At 39.5% G+C, this 20402-nt stretch overlaps 2 protein-coding genes across 2 annotated transcripts; both read right to left on the minus strand.

Annotated features, from left to right (window-relative positions):
• Positions 1 to 1066: 1066 nt before the first annotated feature.
• FBXO4 (F-box protein 4) lies at positions 1067 to 8349 on the minus strand. The gene is made up of 7 exons (XM_040091270.1): positions 8173 to 8349; positions 7805 to 8040; positions 5991 to 6211; positions 4918 to 4993; positions 4227 to 4405; positions 3173 to 3348; positions 1067 to 2169 (listed from the first exon to the last, which is right to left on the minus strand). Exons 1-7 carry the CDS (start codon positions 8347 to 8349, stop codon positions 2080 to 2082), a joined length of 1155 nt encoding a protein of 384 aa, XP_039947204.1. The 3' UTR covers positions 1067 to 2079.
• A 41-nt stretch (positions 8350 to 8390) lies between these two features.
• Positions 8391 to 12069, minus strand: RIMOC1 (RAB7A interacting MON1-CCZ1 complex subunit 1). The gene is made up of 6 exons (XM_040090394.2): positions 12000 to 12069; positions 11621 to 11721; positions 11084 to 11230; positions 10563 to 10694; positions 10141 to 10255; positions 8391 to 8867 (listed from the first exon to the last, which is right to left on the minus strand). Exons 1-6 carry the CDS (start codon positions 12067 to 12069, stop codon positions 8578 to 8580), a joined length of 855 nt encoding a protein of 284 aa, XP_039946328.1. The 3' UTR covers positions 8391 to 8577.
• Positions 12070 to 20402: the final 8333 nt, after the last annotated feature.

Here is a 20402-nt window from a genome sequence, read left to right on the forward strand (position 1 = left end):
TCTCATTCCCACTCTTTCCTAGACTGCACCCTTAAACACTGTTGTTCTTTAGGAAAAATTACATACTCTACATTATCCTAACCTTTTGAAATGATGGTGAGTTATCTCAATTAAACACATAATCTTTTTCATTAATGACTACTGATGGCAATGGCAATTTGTTATGACCGTTGTGATCGCATTGTGTGAGCACATGTGCACACGTGTAGGGGGCTTAACAAACACAGACAGACTCTAAATATCATTCTTAAAAAAATTATGTATTCCTTGTGAAGAAAGTAGAAAGAGGATTTTCCATACCCCCCCAATATTCATAGTAGCTGATACAATCAGATTGCTGCATTCAATCTCCTACATATAGACCACTATGAAATTAATGTGATTAGGAGGAAAATCACAAACGCCCAGTCACAAAGCATGGAATTTTACCACAAACACTCATAAATCCATTGTGCTCTACTTTAAAGGGTAAAACACACATACACTATTAAAAAAAATTATATATATATATATATATATATATATATACACACCACAGAATATTCATTGTACATATTCCTTTGGATTTTCCCTTGAAACTCCCATGTAACCCTGATTAGGACACATAAAAAAGTATCTAGAAAGAGGAATTAATGGCACATAAAGATGGAAAAAAAAAAAAAGAGATACTTTCTACTTCATTAAAAAATCTGAAACATCTTCTCAAATGGAATGGTTTTGACATAGCTGTGTTGATCAAGGGCAGCTTGACATTACAGCTGTATGTGCACCATGCAATCATTTGTCTAGGTACCAAGAAAAAATTGTGAGCCACCTGAATTTCCATGAAGACAGAAGGAAAAAAAAAAACCAAACCCACACCCACCTACAAAACAAAAAACTGACCCCCCCAAACAGACAAACAAAAACACCAAAAAACCCCTAAAACAAACAAAAACAAAAACCCACCCCCAAAATCCCAAACAACCTCAACCACCTCCCCACCTCCCCCCCCTCCCCACCCCCCCAAAAAAAAAAAAAAAAAAAAAAAAAAAAAAAAAAAAAAAAAAAAAAAAAAAACCACCACCACCAAAAAAACCCCACCACAGAATAAAGCAAATAAATGCCCAGGCAAGAAATCCAAGTGAAGTTTCTGAACATTCACCCAATAATAAAAACATGAAAAGGTGGAAGACTATGATTATCCCCAAAGACATCAATATGGAAAACACAATTCCAGCTTTAAAATGTTGCTTTGCTTTTCATAAACTATTTGCAACTGTGTAGAAAATTTCAAGACAGGTATTATTCACATCTGCAAATGGTCACAACTATTTGGAAAACTTGATGGTCTATGTGTACAATAAAGTCCTGAATTATCCTATTTAACATTTGTTCATGCATCAGAGGCATATGCAGTTCAAGCTAATGATTTCAGGGCAACAGAAAGCAAAAGATGCTGAAGTCTGCTGTGGTTGGTTAGTAAGTATGATCACAACAACGAAACAACAATTCATATGCAGCAGTGTTTGCTTCTAAGAAATTTAGTTTGGGTTGAAAATCCCCCCGCTATTTTTCGTCTAGGGATTTTTTCTAGAAAAATACAGGGGAACTCTTCTGAAATCAGGAGTTACTGTCTTTCTGTCAACCTCCTACTGTACAACCTACAGTATGCTTTCTTTGGTCAGGAAGTGTCACTGTAAAGATCCCCACCGAATATATTTACTAAACGTGTTAGAGGGCTGTGCTGATTAATGTAGTGTTAAGTATGTATTTACAGAAGGTATTAGACCATCAGATATATTGGAAAAGATTGTACTCTAAAGCCTCTGGTTGAAAGGAGAGAAAAACAACAAAACAAAACACTCATATTGTCCTTCCAAATCACTTCTTCATCGCAGCTGGAATCCAGACAATCCTGCTTGTATTTCTAATTCAGGACACTAGTTGGAAAAATGACTTAGGGACTTAAGTATGTGCAGTGAAATATATGCAGGTTTGCCTTTTAGTTTTCACTTGTGGCAGGAAGGACAAGATTCATACTTTAGCTGAAATGGAAAACACCAAAGGGTTTATACAATGCACAAATGCCTAATTCTATTACTGAGTACTTTTACAATTTGCTTCTTCCAAGAGCCACTCAATTCCATTTAGCAATCCATCTAAAGTTGCAGCTACAGTGTCCTGCATCTGTGAAAATAAAGTTTTAAAGAGAAGTTAATGTGTTAGATATAACAGCTAACAGGATCTAACAGTATTTTAATATCACTCTGTGTCTATCTGTAAAGTCAGAAACACTCATATAAAATCTCAATTTTTATCACTAGTGTAAAGCTCTCTTAGACAAAAAAGGCTTTATAAGAATAAGAAAACAAAAAAAGAAACCCCTCATGTTAGGAAAGCTTTGACTCTTGGTATCAGAGTGAATTTTTTTTTCAATTGTTCCATCAGCTATTCTGGAACATTACACTTACTTTACAGAAAGTAATCCATTTGAAAAATCTTCTTGTAACTCTTAAAGCAAAAATGCTGCTAGCTTTAGACTTCTATATGTATTATTAACACTCAGATTCTGTAATATCCCATCCAGTGGCTATTATAAACGGTGCTTTTGTAAAAAGCCTATTAACGTTTTCCCTATGAAAACAAATCAGGCTTTTTTTTTTTTTCCTCATTAAGTTATTCCTCAGCTACACAACATCAACAAAAGTTAGTTTTGTATGGCTGAACCATGCTCATAAATACTGTGCTTGACAAACATAAAAAAACACATCCTGGGTAAAAGACTGATTTGTCAAAAACTGAAGATATCACATCACTGAGTGACAGTAAACTTACAAAAATGTCCCAAATAGCTATCTTGTGTCCAAGGTTGTGACTCAGGAAATTTAGATTTAAATGAACTGAAGCTTGCTTATTCCCTTCAAGAACATAATTTGTCCTTCCTTACATTCTAGCTCCATCTAAAGTCTCTTGTGTACTTTTGGGCAAGTCACTTAGCTCCTTGTGTTCAGACAGGCTAATAATTCATCTTAGAGGACCAGAGAAACCAAATCCTTCACTTCAACGGAAAGCTCATGTACTAGTGTTGAAAGATGCATACTTGCTTAGGTAGGTATAGTTAAGGAACCTGAGAGCCTAAATTAAATTTAAACCGCAGAGAAACCGAAAATAAATGTTTAAGAGCAAGTACCATCCACGGCTGATGCAGCAGATTTAGTTGCAACTGATGCGCCACGTAAACACATGGAATTCTTTCCACACCAGCGTGAGAAACACAGGACAAAACCAGCAGGGGTCTGTTCGGAGGCCCAAGGGCTGGATCAATCATTGCCAAAATACGAGCCAGCTCCTCCTGACGATCATGCTCTAAGAAACAATTTTTAATAGATGAGTCTTAAGTATACGCAAATACAAGGTGGGTGGGGTTTTTTTGTTTTGCTGTTTGTTTGTCTGTTTTATTTCAGAGGCAATGAGAGAGAGCACTGGAAGGGCCAAATTACCTTGTTCTAATTATGACAAGACTTACTCATCTGCCTTTATGTTACACAGATATTGATGACATCTAGATGTTGTTTAAAGATCTCCACAGATTCTACAGGCAGCCTATTTCAGTTCAAACATCAGAGTGTTTTCTGAGTACCTCAGAGAGACCAAAATTACAACAAGCCATTCAGAAATACTCATACACTGCACAGTCAGCAGTTCTTCCCTACTGAACACACTTTTCTCTTAGCGTATCCCTTCAGAGTTTTTTTTGCCTGTCTCTCTTCTGAACTAGCCTTTTCTTCCATTCAAAGCTGATCAATGTAAAGACAATTACCTTAATTGTTATTTGGATTATCATCTTGCAGGACTAAATTGATTTAGACTAATCGCTTTTTTTACTGTTTTCCTGGTGAAAGTTGTTTCCAGGCTACTGCAGCACAAACAATATATTTTCAAGTTTCTCCTTTACATACCCAAGGGTTTTGGGTTTTTTTTGTTTTGTGTTTTAATCCAGGTAATTTCCCATATGTAATTTAGATAGCAGGCATACCAGTATGTGCCATAAACAAAACAAAGGACCATAACACCTAACAGGTTGATGAGAGAATGTCTAGGATAGGAGACGTCTTCAACAGGATAAACCATGAAGAAATAGGAGATTTTGAAAGGATCAGAACATGGATTTTGATGTATTGCATATTCTTTGTAATCTAACACTCCAGTTATTCACAAAATATAAATGAAAAGAAACCCCTTACCTCTATGAGCTTCTGCATTAGCAACATAAATGAATCCATCAACTACTTCGCACACCTTCCTCACTTGAGCAATTACACTGTAGTGCATGGTTTGCTGATTCCCTACTGTGCTGCTCTCTTGGTAAAACATCTTATTCACAGCAACAGCTTGCTCCTCCCTTGCTCGCCTCCTTTCCACACTGAAAGATATTTCAGCAGTCAGGTTAACTGAGAATGCCAAAACTGAATCTTGAAAGTCTAGGCGGGGCAGGAAAGGGACAGGAAAATGGGCTGAGACAGAAAAAGTTTCATTTCTCCGTGCCCCCTCCTGCCCTCCTTTCTTTCTAAGTGCACATACAGAGATGGCTAGAAATCTGCAAGATGCTTATGAAAATACACTCCAGGATGAGTTTATAAAGTGTTTCAAAGGGGACTCAAACAAGGTATCAAGAGGGATAGAAGCACCTGTAATGTACCTCTCGTACACCTTTGGTACATATACTGTTTGGAAAAGCTTTATTATTTCCATGTGAAAACTTAGTGGTTGAAAAAAGAAAGGAAAAGCAAAGGCATGCATTGAAACTTCAATTTATAAGGGATATCCATACATGAGAAAGTGCAGATGAAAGTCACAGGACAAAAATATGAAGAAAAGTCCGATATAAATGAGAAACTGTACTTTTTATTTGGTAGAGAAAAGATCTTATCTTACCTCGTGGTGGAATACAGTGTCACAATATTGAACTTTTGATTGTTGTTAAACTGAAAACTGACTCCTGATCCAATTCCTACAGGGGAAAAAAATGAACCTATGAGATTACAGCTACTGAACACAATTAAGTGGTAGTTCCAAAAATTCCAGTGGTGCCACAAAATGAGTATGTTCAAACCTAGATATTGCTGTTAGGGGTAGCAAATTTACTGTTTTACAATTAAACTTTATACATGCTCCAATTGATCAGACTTTTAATTTCATGAAAATCAAGTCAATGGTATTAAAACCATTTCCGTATTTCTGATTATTAGACTTGAACCTAGAAATCTAAATAAGAAAGGAGCCAGACTTGTGTTTATTAGCTGAAACTGGCAGAGAAAAGCCTCCAGTCTGCTTCTGACAAGCTGCATTTAGAAGGATATATGAGAGAAATAAAAAACGCACTAAAAATAATTGTCCCACTTCCTATAAATACAGTTTAATTATTTGAGTTCTGCTGTGCTAAAATAACCGTTAGTCAAAAAAGTAACACTTTTTTGTCTCTGGCTTGGACTGAAGTCAAATTAGACTTTTGAAGCTACTCCTTTAAACATTAAAAAAAAAAAAAAAAAATCCTTCACCTGCTCTGGTAACTCTTCTAAGTAAAATTTACATCATTTGAGATCAGAATTCTGAATCAGATAAGGAGCAGCCTTGAGTTCCTCTGTAAAATCACAAATGTGGTTTTTAGCTACTTAGTGCAAACAGTACTGAAAGAAAGGCCTGTCTGTATGTATCAATTACAACTGCAGCAATAACATGGAATTTTGGATGAAAATAAAAGTACAAGGAGCAAAATGATTCTTCTGACAATGTCCAAATTGTAAATTCACTAAAGTTACTAGTTTGTCCCAAATGTTCACTGCATTTATCCTTCTGAAGAAATCCGAGAGAAAATGGTTTGTTTTTACCATGATTCTACTGAATTCTAAGGATACAAAAAAATCATTATTTTTCTTAATTTTTTCCCTGAAATTTTTTGTTACATCTATTTACAAAATAAGAAGGCCAAAAGCCAAAACTATCATTACCATGAATTTGTCTATGAGGTAGGCCAGCTACCAGCAGAATTTCTGGGCAGGTCATCATCTTTTGTACTAAAGAGTTGTCGAGCTCTTCCAAACCTGGCCCAAACATAGCAAAGCGAGGTTCTGCCTGAGTGACCAGTGATTGCAAAAAGGAAGTCACAGCCCCATACCGGGGACGGCTCCATTTCAAACTTCTTCTACCCTGAGGACAGCTCCTTTTATATCTGTGTAAAATAGATGCAACTAGAAATTAAACACAAAATACAGAAGAGGTATTAATCAAACAAATTAATTTAGGTCCCACACTTTTTATGCTTTGCTACTGGTACAACTGAAAGCACAGATCAAAAACTTTAAAGTTCCAAACTGATGGTTTCAAGCACCAGTACAAAGCAGGCGAAAGCATCAGTTCTTCTGAAGTCCAAATACTGACTTTTTGGATCTTAGTACACTTATATCTACAGATCTGTCAGTTTATTTAAAAATAAAATCCTCACTGAATACACAGTATAGGTAAAATAACACCAAAGCAGAAGAGTCACATTAAAAATAAAATTTAAAAAATGAGCCTTGTGAGTGCATTTTAAACCTTCATTAGACTGTTTTTTGTTTTTGTAACAAGTAACCACCTGAAAAGAACCATTTTCCCTGTACGTACAGAGAATGCAAGCTGTGGAAGAAGACAGGTGTTGTCTGCAGACGTATCATGTTCGTTTGGTGCAGATGCTAGAAGGCATGGGAAGACTGGTAATTGAGGCGAAGAATAACAGTCAGACTGACACCCTAGAGCAGCAACTTCAGTCTGCTTCTGGAGTCGTGGTAGGCTGCTGCTGCTGGACAAACTTCTTCAAAGAAACATCAAATGTGGGCCCCTTTTATACCCACACTAAAATGTTTCAGCTGAGATCAGCAAAACTGCTAAGTGCATGTGGACACAATGGTGATTTCAAATAGGTGATTCATACCTAAACAGATTTAAATCCAATTTCAAAATTAGTATATAATTTGCACATCAAATTCTGGGTGTACTGTTCCCATCTGTTAAGAGGGTATGAAGGGCATAGAGATTGCAGAGGTTAGTGCACCTACCACAAAGCAACGTGTTAAGGACCAGCTTTGGAAAATGTGACCACCTTTGGAAAATGAATCAAAAATCCCACACAAATCCAAAGACCACTACTGAGAACTGAATGAAGTTTAGAAAAGAAATCACCACAGAATAATCTACTTGTTTTAAGAGTCATCCAAACATATTTGTTGTGTTGCTATGTTTTTCAACTCTATTAGCTGAAACCAGTTTGTCTTACAGCCTTTGACAATCAAAGCTTAAACAATACAATTTGTTATTCCGTGCAAATTCTGTGCACTTTCTTATTATTAGGTATTTCAAATAAGATGGAAAAAAAAATCATTTTACTTCCTGTAGTTTGAAGACTTCTTGGTACTTTTATGAAAATACTTGCGTGGCACTGAGAGCAAAGAACACTTCTGTATCAAGATCAACAGTATGCAGTATTTCTGTGCCACAGTAGATAGTTTACAAAAAGCTTTAATTTTTAAATTTCTTCATAGCATTAGTGTTGTCTTTTTTACAACGTTTTACATTCTTGTTGAGTTCCAGACAGAAAGAACTGATCAGACCATGCAATGACAGGAAATTGTATTTCCAAAACAAACAATGGATTTGAGACACATCAAAATTTAAACAGCAGCTCACAGCAGACCTTTATTTCTGTAAATATTAAACATGCCTGCAGACTGAGTATTACTACTGTAGGCACACTTGAATGAATGTAAGAGAATATGGAGATACTTACACTGCCATGTAATCATACAGTGCATTGTCGCGGACCTCTGAAAAGGCTTTATGAAAAATTTCCTCATCTGGAAGTGATTTCCAATCAATAGATGTCCAAGAGGGGAGATCCCGCAGGAGAAAATACCTCCACAACAACGGATCCTGCACAGCTGCCCTCCAGTAACAACTCGTGCTTCCTAAGCGGCACAAGTCTTGGGGGGAGAGGAAGGACATGATGTTCAGCTGCACGTCGATCTGAAAACCATTGAGAGCAGCGGTTGAACGACACCGGAATTCGGCAGTGAAGAAGGACGGGGAGGGGGACGCAGCGCTGCGCCATTCCCCCCCTCATCCCCGCCCCGCCCCGGGCGACCGGGGCCCGCTCACCGGCAGCGTCTGCAGGGCGCTCCCTCCGTCCGCAGGGCCGGGGGGCGCCGGGAGCGGGGCGGGCGCGGTGCCGCCGCCCTGGCGGGCGCCCCGCATCCAGCGCTCCCGGAGGACGCGCAGCCCGCCCCGCACCGCGGCCTCCAGGCCGGCGCCGCGCTGCTCCGCTCCCGCCGCCATGGCGCCGCCGCGCACACCCGGCACCGCGTCACCGCCCGGGGCCGGCCTCCGCACCCTCACCCCGACACGGCACTGCACTTCGGACCGCAGTCCGGGGCGCCTTGGAATGCGTGTTTTTAATGCAACAGAAGTATACATTTCCGTTGGAAAAAGAAAAAGAAGTCAGTCACGGAAGAGTGTGCTCTCACGGGCACAGGTTTTCTTCCAGCACAGACAACGCAGGGGATCTTAGCTGTGGGATTCCACAAAGTAATGCAGCATTTGTTTCGCAGTTGTTGTGTTCCACCCTTGACCTTTCAACGGTCCCTCACATACGGCGACATACTTTGTTAACATGTTTCTCCCTGTTTCTTCGAAATCCAGCGATATGCTCTGTGAACTGCTGCCCAGTTCACTGTTAGACACAGGATCTATTGACTCAAGGCTTTCCTGCTTGCCTCCTCCACCGTGTTTCAATCCCCAATAGCACATTTCTCCGCTGTACATCATTGCCAGTAAGTGAGTGTCACTAAATATACCTGCAAAAATAATTTAGATCGAGTACTTTATTGTTCTGCTATAAGCAAATACACAGCTTGTTAATTTTAATTTTTTTTAGTAACACTGGGGGAAAAAAAATCCAAAAAAGACTCAGTATATAATTACATAAATATATAATGTCCAAAAGAAAACCTGGATCAAGACCATGCTCATTTCTCTGTCCAGTTTGGCCCTCCATAATGTTAAAATCTTTAAAGACTGACATATAAATATTATTTCCATTAATTTTGTTTGCCAAATTACCTCATAGAATTTCAGTATTTCTTTATAGCCACTTTAGCATAGGCATGACTCTACATATTTAATTTAGAGTATTTCTATTCACAGTTTAAGCCTGAAAGATACTGTTTGAGGTCATCTTAACTCAGGTTAACCTGCAGCAGCTTTAGTATTTGAATTCAAAGGCACGCATATGTCTTCCACAGAAAGAAAAATCCTGCTAAATAAATCCACAACGTGACTTTGCATTATGGAGCTATATAGCAGCAATGCCACTTTAGATGAAATGTAACAAGAAGGTACTGCATCCTACTACAGTCAGAGAAGAGCTGGTTTTGAGTGTGCTCAACGTGGACATCGTGTCCTCAGCACCAGCTGAGTTTTACTTTACAAATCCCCTCCTGCTGTATCATCCTACCTGCATCACACTGATGCAGCCTAAGATCCTCCTGGTAAACAATAGGACTGAAACTTACATAAAGATACATAAAGGGGCGACAGAGAACATTTGCCAAATCTAACCAGTTCTGCAAACAGTTTTTACCTGCGTGAAGTCTGTAATGGTGTTTGTATCTGTGCTGTCCTAGAGCTAAAAAGGAAGACTAACACGTGACGCTCTGGCACCCCCTGCAGTCTTGTGCCTTAAACCTGTCAGTTTTGAACTGCATGGTTGTAAAATACTGTGTATAAACATTACAAGTGTAAAACTGGCAGTGCTTATACTGCTTTTAACTACTGTGCATCAAACACTCGTTACCTCAGTTCACTTCCCTCCAGTGCACTCATAGAACACCAGGAAAATGAGCACTGACACCTCCTAAAACTCATGAGTCAAAAAAAAAAAGGGGGGGTGCCACTGCTGCCTGCTTATTTGCCTCATTTATTATCTTCTTGTTCTCAGGTGTCAAGTCTTGAACATAAATTAAGTCAAACAATAAAAAACACACAAAAAAAAGCATTTCATAAAGTGAGGAAGTTATTAAGAGGAATGGGTTAAAAAGTTTTTTGGAGCTGTTTTTTTGGTTTTTTTACCTTCACTGAGTAATCTAGCTGTGTCTTTATCTTGAAGTGAAACATCTTCATCTAGCTGAAGAGGGCATCTAAAGCTAAGCATCTTCATCAAGTAATGAACTCCATCATTAAGACACTGAGTACAGTTAAAAATGAGGAAAAAGTAAGTTCTTGTTAAATTAATGACAGGCAAAAATACTTCTTACTATGAAATCCCCAAAATCCCAATTAAAAACAAAAACAAAAAACAGAAACAAAAACAAAACCACACCAAAAAAAAACAAAACCCAAACCCACAAAAAAAATCCACAAAAAAGGAAAAACAACCACTACGCCCGAAACAACAACAACAACAACAAAAAACCCCAGCCATATTTTAAAAGTGAAGAATCAAACTTGAAAGCTGTATTCACAAGCTCATAGAACATTTTCATCTCCTTTACCTTTTTAAATGTGGCAATGTTTTCTTGTAGCCATTCACTTCTTTCTTTTGCTGTGTGGCAATACATGTAAAGCAGGGCTCCTTTTCTCCAGTAAAGACATTCTAACAGCTCTGCACCAAGGATGTTGATGGGCTGAAATAAAATCCAGCAAACTGGTCTAACACAAAAATAAACCATCTGAACTACTCATATGCGTTGTCACACGTGCAAACAACTGTAAATCTCTCACTTCAGGTCTGTGCTTGACAGCAACATTCAGAGAGGCAAGCCTAGTCTAACCTAACACTGTAGGTCAGATAGAATTGTTAACTGCCTGTGGAATCATGAAATGTTATCAAGAGAAATTCTGAGCACACAAAAAGACGTTTGAAACAATATTTTCAGGAATCACTATTTAAATACAAAAAACATTTTGAAAATGTTTCAAAATACTTAAAATTCTGCCCATCAAAAATACTACTGTCCTGTTTAAGATTTTTTTGTTTTTAAATAATAAAATAATTCACCCTCTGGCTACTCACTTCTTCTTTTATGCTGCATTCCCTCACTAGGTCTTCTGGTTCTGAAAGAACACAAATAAGTTCTTTAAGTTTTTGCAAGGAAGATTCTTCTGGGAAATCTTCATCCACAAGCTGGTTTTCCTCAAAATATGTAATATCTAGGACAGCCTATGAAGATAAGAACATATACAAATAGAAATCCTATCGTCAAAATAATCAAATGGTAGTGTGTTGTAACATAGAAAACTCGTTAGTTTATAAAACATTACAACTTGAAGGTATTTTTTAACATTTAGTTTACAAAAGGTACAAGTTAAAAGTACTGAAGGGTTGGTGATGGTGAATGTAAAGCCAAACCCCCTTCAGTCTCTAAAGTAACAGCACAGACGACTCCAAGTTATCCAAGTAAAAATCAATTCTGTGCTTCATAGACGCTCACCACACACCCCCAAATAACAGAGAAGCCTTTCTGCCCCACCCTCCTTTTTTACAGCAAACCGTCTCCCACACCCTACACGGATTTTCTTGAAAGGGATTTTGATGTCCGCAACAAAGTACCTGGGTATAAAGCTGAAAAAGCGTGGAAGGATGTTCTTTCCCTTCGTTGCAGAGGTCTTTCAACTTGTCCAGACTAGCAGAGCCTTTCGCTAAGAAGGTATCTGAGGGAAGAACACAACGCTCCCTTAGCACCGATGAGCACCTAGCAGGAGCCTTACTTTCCTTTTCCACATGGCTTTATCATCGGTCCTTGGGGCATCTACAACAGCGGCTGAATAATACGGCACTTGAGCAGGCCAGTCATCCTGTCAGACCGCACCTTTCGTGATTAAATTAAGGCCATCCGCGGCCAGGCTCTGATGCTCCCGAGCGCACATGCCGTTTGCGGAGATGCCCTCGGAGCCACCCGCGCCGCCCCCGCCCCCTCCGCGCCGCTCACCGCGGGCCCCGGGCGCCCCGAGCCGCCGGCCCAGCGCCGCCACCCGCGGCCGCAGCGCCGCCACCGCCATGGCCGGCCCGCGCGCGGCCCCTCCGCGCAGGCGCAGCAGCGCGGGCCGGGGGGCGGGAGCGGGGCATGGCGCCGCTTCACCGCCCGACCCCGCCCGGGACACCCGGCCCGCGATCCCGCCCTGCGCCCGTGGGCTGGGGCTGCGGTGCTGGGCTTGTGTGGGCGTGAGAGCGCTTTCGTAACGGACGTGTGTGGCGTCTGCAGTGCTCCGTCTGTCCCTGGGGAGAGTCCCTATCGTGACCCTGTGTTTACAGAACTTATGGAATCAGTTTACAGGTTGTAAAATACCTCTGGTTCTAGCTACGACCGAATACCGCCATGTCGACCAGACCACGGTACTGAGTGCCATGTCCAGTCTTTCGCACCTCCGGGGACGGTGACTCCACCACCTCCCCGGCAGCCTGCCCATTCCAAGATACAATGACCCTTTCCGTGAAGCAACTTGAAACAATGTTTTGTGAAGCATTTTGTGAAACACTTCGTGAAACAGTCTTAAGTCCAACCTAAACTTCCCAAGGCGCAGTTTGAGGCTGTTTCCTCTTCCTGTCACTGTTTGCGTGGAGAAGAGGCCGACTCCCTCCTGGCCGCCACCTCCTTTCAGGCAGTTGTGGAGAGTGATAAGGTCTCCCCTGAGCTCCAGGATCAACACCCCCAGCTTCCTCAGCTGCTCCCCACAGGACTTGTGCTCCAGAGCCTTCCCCAGCTCCGTTGCTCTTCTCTGGACTCCTCCAGCATCACATCCTGAATTGCAGGGTCCAGAGCAGGATTTGTCGTGTGGCCTCACCAGTGCCCGGCACAGGGGGACAATCCCTGCCCTGCTCCTGCTGGCCACACCATTGCTGATCCAGGCCAGGATGCCATTGCCCTTCTTGGCCACCTGGGCACACCCTGGCTCACGTTCAGCTGCTGGCACCAGCACCCCCAGGTCCTTTTCTGCTGCAAAAAAATTGATTGGGGTTTTGCCACTATCAATTAATGTTTTCCACCCTCACTGCAAAATAGGTGTTGCCCAGAAAAAAAAGGCAGCAAGGATCAAACTCACACTTACTTTTTAATAGATTTTGTTTTTGTTTTTGTTTTGTTTTAACTACATTTTAGTATTTAATTACTTAGCATGCAGAAGTATGGCTATGAAAATACATTAAATCATCCTGAAACTACATACCTTTGATTGGAGTAATGAAGCACTTGTTCCAATATTTTGTCCAGCTTTGAATAATACACCACATGAACTGCATAAATGATAGTTTCCATATATGAGGGGAAAACAGTAAATTTTCCTTTTATTTTTAACAAAAGCTAGCTACTATCTGGCAGTCAATCATTAAATATTCTGTGTTGTCTAATTATAAAAGTGCTACATTCACTGTATTATTTCTCTAGCCTTCTTGATATCTTTACCTGCCTGGAAAAAGCTAATACCTCAGTGCCTATTGTAGTAACTTAAAAGAAACTCACACAATATTCAGAATTTTGTCAACTTGAATATTTTGAGAGAATAATTGACTAAAGACATTTTCCCATTTTGAGGTTATATGCTGTTCATTCTGTCATTGCCTGTGTTCCACCAAAATACCTAAAAAACCCCAACCAACCCTCCTCCTCCCCATTCCCTCCCCCCCCCCCCCCCCCCAAAAAGTGTCATTTACTGGGGTACTTTAGAAGTGAAAAGCTGTCTACTTAAAGGCAGAGTTATTTTTGCTGTTGTCTGTCTTATGTCTTATGAAACAGTTACCAAACAGATTAAATACAACAAAAAAAGTAGAACCCAAAAAGAAAAAGAAGGTGTTTTCTTCCCTAAATGGTTTGATTTATAGAAGAAATCATGTTTTGTTTGGATATGGATTGTTGTTCATTCCTATGTAGTTGATATTTAGATATAATTTTTCATCAAAGGAACATCTGTGTTAAGAATACCAAAAGTATTCTGGTAGCTAACCTGTGAATGGAGGAGATGGTGCTTCAAAGCTAAAGTGAAATACACTTTCCATTTTGTCACTTTTGGGACTGAAAAAGGCTTGTGAGATTGAGACATCCTGTTCTTCAGATCCTTTGTTTGCTTGGTCCTTACTTCTCTTCAATCCCCAGCTATGATTTAAATGTTGCTTTTTTTCATACTGAGTCAGGTGGGCAGGTGTGTCAGCCCGTAATAGTGAAGGAGATGTCACCAAACCTTCAAGATATCGCCCGTTTAAAAAAAAAAAAAAAAAAAAAAAAGAAAAAAAAAAATCAAAGAGCCTCAAACAACCTAAACCAGAACAAAGCGCCATGGTTGTATGTTTACTCATCTCATAAAGGAAGTGGTAGTTTTTCTTCCTGTGCTTCAGGCATTGCTGCAGCTTACTTTAGTTGTATCCATTTTTAAAGCTAAATGTATATGCAGTGACTTATTTTTCCCCAGAAATTGTTATCCATATTCTGTAAATATGCAGTGAAATTGGTTTTGACTTTATCAGTTGCTGAGGTGCAAGAGGTGTGTTGCTGTTAATACCTAGCTGGTAAAATAGAAGCTGCTACAAAGATTAAAAAAGGTGGTGACATACGCTTCGCTTGGAAGATTTGTAGTATTTGGTTTTTTATTTCCCTCAACTTGATTTTACTGTGAAATGTGTGAGGGGGCAGAAGACATCTCTAGTGTTTCTCTCATACACTATATATTCCCCTGGGAGCTGGTTTGTGAGGAACAGAGATGACAGGGCTTCTGGGCAAGGGACTTTAGAGCCTGGAAGAGGGTCTGGGCTGAACTGGCAATTGGGTGCTGCCTCCTCACTGCAGTTGGCGGGCCCTCACCCCAGGCAGCCTCTGCCTCCCTCCTGCCTGGATTGGGCTCTGAACAGCCTAGTGCCATCCCTTCTGCAAGCTGTATTCCCTTGAGCACTAAACCCCCAAGCTGTGTTTTGCAGTTCATGGAGCTGCTCTGCTAGTCTTTTCCTCACACCTTGCAAAGTGCTTTGGTCTGAAGACTGATGAAAGACAAGGTGGCTGATTATTTGAGGGAATGGTGACCTCAATTGCCTTATTTTTTGCTTTTGCTTAGAACCTGTTTTGAATAAAATCCTTGTCAGATATTTCAAGGGGAGTGGGCTGGTTTGGGGTTTGGTACCTCTCACCATTCTTCTCAGAGCTTGGGGAAAATCCCATTCAAATGTCTAGAGCTTCACATGAAGGTGCATGAAATATTTTTCTGAATATTTCCATGTTTAAAAAGAAACTCTTTTTGAGTGACACCCTAAAATGTTGGAAAAAAAAAAAAAAGTTTCACTTCATGTTCTAGGGAACAGTTATGATACGATGATTTCTGGTGAGGGAATTCAGGTGGGATTTGTGCTGTTTCAGTGCCTAGCACTGCCTGGTTTTTAGGCTACTGTTATCAATATGTAGGTGTTGGCTGTTAGAGACATGCTCTGTTCCTAAATTGATGGACGAATAACAGGAAGAGTGTTGTTGTGTGTCAACAGTGTTAATGGAAGTTGGAAAGTTGATGGAAGAGGGAAAGGTAATATAATTTTGACCTTCAGGGGCATTGCCACTATAGTTCTCCTGATATTTTGGGTTTGTATATAAATATATCTCTGTGTTTATGTGCATATATGTGTACGTAATGCAAATGTAAAGTAGATTCTATAGATTGCTACATTGGATTCTGTTGCTTCTTTCCTTCCAAACCACATACTCTTCTTTTCCTTCTGGCATGTGTGTGTAAATGTGTATGCTGCTAGAGAACAGGCTGGTTGTAATGGTACACCTGGGAATTATTTTTATCCTGTGGTATTTCATCAACACTTGCTTACTGCCCTGATATATGTAGCTGTGAAACTGGGCTAGCCCAACATCTCCAAATACCTGAGAACTTGGAACATACTAGAATAAGTAATGTCTTGAATATACAGTTACTCAGCTTAAGTGGCTCTGGGACATATATGATTTATATTGAAAGTTAAAGAAACAGTGATTAAACACAAGAGAGTCGTTCCTTTATTTAATATTATTTAAACTAGGCGAATGTCTTTGGCTTTAATCAAAAATATAGTATGGTCTAAGAAATGCAGATTTGCACAGCAGAGATTGATAAATTTTTATCATTGTTAACAGCTTCAAGACCTTTTGAATTATTCAAATTCTTAAACTGTGACACTTAAAATAGGTAATATTTATAATAAACTCATACAAATGCTTGGGTAAAGTAGCCAAGAGGGGAATTTTGGTGCGTTCAAGTGAACTGTATATGTTCATAGAATCACAAAATACCTCAGGCTGGAAGGGACCCAAAAGGATCAGCAAATCCAACTCCCTAATGTCCAGCCTGAACTTCCCCTGATGCAGCTTCGTTCCATTTCCTCATGTCCTGTCATGGGTCACCAGAGAGGGGACATTAGCACCTTTCCCTGCCTCCCTGTGCCTCTCCACTGCCTCCCTGTGCCTGGTTAGGAGGGTGCAGGTTCCTATGAGGTCACCCCTCAGCCTTCTGACTGCTGGCCATTTTGATCTCTAGAAAGAAAGCTAATCTGCTTCCAGCAAATTAGTCCTCTGGCCAGAGGTTATAAAGCCTGATGATCACTGGATTTCTTACTGCATGTTTTAGTTATGAATTGACTTCTAATGTAAAAAAACAAACCCAAAACAAAACACACACACACACACAAAAACAAACAAAAAAACAAAAAAACCCCAAACAAACAAAAAACCCCCCCACCCAAACAACAACAAAAAAATTGAGGCGGAAGTAGTTAGAGTAGTTAGTAATGGAAAAAATTAATGGAATTAGAGAGATAGAAAGATGAGATCAGGCCTGATCAGACAAGAGTCAAAATTGTTAGATTTATCTCTTATCTAGCAGATTCCTAACAATTTTACAGTCTGTGGTCAAAATTTGTGTTTAAAACTAACAAAGAGGATATCATGGATGTTAATACAGATATATTTGGCTAGTTTGAGTTTGTAGCAAATAAAGCAGTCTAGCATGCTTCAAGTCCTGTAGAAACTGGCAGAAGTTATAAGACTGTATTTGGTACAGCATCTTAGAATGATACTGAATTACCATGATTTCAAAAATAAGTATTTCCCTTTATTTTGCAAGCATGAATAATAAGTTGAGGAGCACAAGAAGAGTTGGTTATAAAAATAGTTGATTAAAGCTAAATTTATTGAAATGCGTTGCAGATTATTTGGTCCTTTGCCTGTCTTTCATCACTGTATTATTTGAAGTAGCTATTTCTGCTTTTGAATATAAGCAGAATAAATATTTGTATTTATGCCCAGAAAATATGAAACAGAGGTCTTTATTTATTGTATGTGAGCTTCAGGTGTTTGTTGTAGCTAATAATATCTGTAATAATATCTGATGGTCAATAGTATGGTAATCACCTTTCAGACATTGTTCAAGTTCAAAAAAGGAGATATACATTCTGCCTTTCACTTCATGGCTTTGCAATTACCTGGGAAGGGAACTAAAACTGGAATTCACCCAGAATAATGCTAGGGAAGTGGAAAATCATTACTGAAGTTTTCCTTCATGTTTGTGGGATTAAGGACTATGAAATTATTTCCAGAATCTAGAGTCATAAGGAATAATGTCATGGGATTATTCATAATGTCACTATTCATGACATTATAAAGGGCAGTATTAAATTCAGTAATCCTTCTTAAAATTAGGCTGTGTATTTAGTGTGAAATATATCCAGGTGAGAGCATTTGATATTCATATTGTCAATACCAAATGTAAAATCAGAGAATAAGTGTGATCTGTAATGGAATTTTACCTGTATATAAACAGATGTGAAATATAGGAGATGGATGTGAATGCCAATGATTAGTAGAACTTACAGGTGTGACATACTTCTATTTGCCTGATCTTATATGGCTGTTCTTTGTTTGACCTGCTTTCTATTTTGTTTATATTTCAGGTGGTGCCCTGACAAAATACGAACCAGCTGCTTTCTTACAGCCTGCTACTGGAACAACTTGGTACTGGATTTGAAATAGGTTCTGAGCATAGACGGTAAATTAGCATGCACTGAACTTTGATGTTGGAACTGTTGTCTTCTAAAGGGACCTCCCTGCAAGAGGAGAGCATTAAAGACTGACATATAGGAATTTCTTGCTGTTTGGGGGAGATCTGAAGTAATTTGTTTTTAAAAAGGAATCATAAATCTTCTGTACAATCTTCTGTAAGTAATGAAATGGTTTACTTTCAACGGGCAAGGAAACCTGGGTTTTTCTATTACATGGGTAATGAAGAAAGAATGGTGTTTACACTGAATGGCTTCATCCAGAGGAATGCTGTGCTTGCCACATCTCATTTACTGCCTTCTGTCAGTGTTGGTCTAAGAGAACTTGCTTACATCAATCTTCATCCCAATCTCCAAATGTTACAGATCACTGGGATTTATGGTATTATTTCACAGTCAGCTTAGAGCAGACACAGAAGTAATATTCTTTAGTAAAACAGACTCTTGTCAGTTACTGCATGTTCTCATCTTTAATTCTAGAGTCATGTGATGGTTTGGTTCGCAACATCAGCTTGCTTGTTTTACTGATTGCTGCCCATTTCTTGCACAGACCTAATGTGTAGCTGAATCATCAAGGTGATCTGAATGGCTGTAAAATTAGACTGTATCTTCCTTCTGAAACGGTTATGTGTAGCATCCCCAGACAGAATCTTTATTTGGCTTTTACTGAAGATTTTTGCCTCTGTAAGAGGTTTTGTAGTTAATTCCCTTGGATCATAGCAAAACTAAATCCACTAATTGGGGTGTTGTATTAATCTACACAGAACTCAGCACTAAAGCTTTTCTTGTTCTTCTGGGTTTTGTCATGAGGGGAAAAAACCTAAACCAACCAATCAACATTCCTGAAATGATCATGGGATGGATAAGAATAAATTTGTACCTGAGGTGTACATGAGACAGGTGTCATGCCTTAGTCTGGCAAGCATTACTCTTGGGAGAAAATTAGTTTAATCAGTTACTTTGGTCTGACACTGACTTAAAAGTTGTGCTTACGTGGTGGCACACTTTCAGATTAATGTGGCTGGAAGGCTCATCTGTGTTAAAAGACTCCTGACTCCTTTCCCAGTACTACAGTTGGACGTTCAGCTATGCAAATCGATGCACTGTCCTTGCTTGAGCAAGAAGTCCGTGCTTGTTGTATGTTAAGTGTGGAGGAGGATGTGAAGCATCTGTGGTGTTCTGGTTTGCTTCCTGGAAATCTGCTACCTATGAGTGTGACTGCCAAGAGTACTCTCTTGAGCCTCTGTTCAACTAAATACTCCATCTTCTGAAGTCATAAGAAAATAAATATAAATATACTGATTTTGATGACCTAATCCTGTCATAGGTAATTCCTCTGTTAGAGTGTGCAACTGCAGAAGTGCCAGACTATGATAATGAAAATCAAGGTTTTACCCTTAATGAAAATCAAGGTTTTGCATTTTTATCTGGAACAAAAAATTCAAGATTTTTGACAATTTTTCTGATACCTGTTGTGCATAATTTGCAAGCTAAGGAACAATTTTCAAGATATTACTTGAACTTATTAATGATATAAATGCGCTACAAGCAAAACTATGATGTTTATCACTTGGATAAAGATCTAGTCATGTGAATTATACATTCTAAAATTATGTGGAAATCTTGAGACCTTTTTACCATTACCACAGCAATTAGTTTCAATTCAGTGTAACTGGTTACCATTGCTACTTAATGTTTTCTATGTCAAATTTGCTGCAGTAGTTCTTCATTGGTGCTGCTAGTCTTAAGTGAGGACGGGCATTGGTGCTGAGAAGACTCATGTAGAAGACCTCGAAGCTATTTATGTTAGTTCAGCAGCATGCCACGGGGTGTCATCAATGCGCTCAGTACAGTCCCGCTTTTAACCAGGACGTTTCACGGAAGTGATGTCAATGTGAAATGATTGTGTTTACTGAAACAGCAAAACTCGAAATCCAGAGCGTGGAAGTCTTCATCACACTGGCCCCTCACAACAAACTGTCAGGATCTCTGATGGGACATGCTGAAATTGAGACCAAGAAGCCCAAGAACTTTGCAACAAGCAACTGTGTGCTTGCAAATGCAGGGAATCTGCTGCTTAGGCTTGGCAGGCTTCAGAGCTCCTTCTCAGTGTGTATTTGTAGAAGCAGTTTTGAAATCAGACAGAATTCGTTTATCAAAACCAGGCAATAGCTGAAGGAAAGCATGGTATTCTAAGGCTAATGCATTCTAAAAGGCCTTTTAAAAAGATGGAGGAGTGAATTGTAGGAGTCCTTTTTAAATCACCTTCCAAAAACATTAACAGCAAAAGTTTCATATTTTGCCTTATATCTTGTATACAAGTTGT

The sequence above is a fragment of the Hirundo rustica genome, chromosome Z (assembly GCF_015227805.2).
Source record: "Hirundo rustica isolate bHirRus1 chromosome Z, bHirRus1.pri.v3, whole genome shotgun sequence".
NCBI lineage: Eukaryota > Metazoa > Chordata > Aves > Passeriformes > Hirundinidae > Hirundo > Hirundo rustica.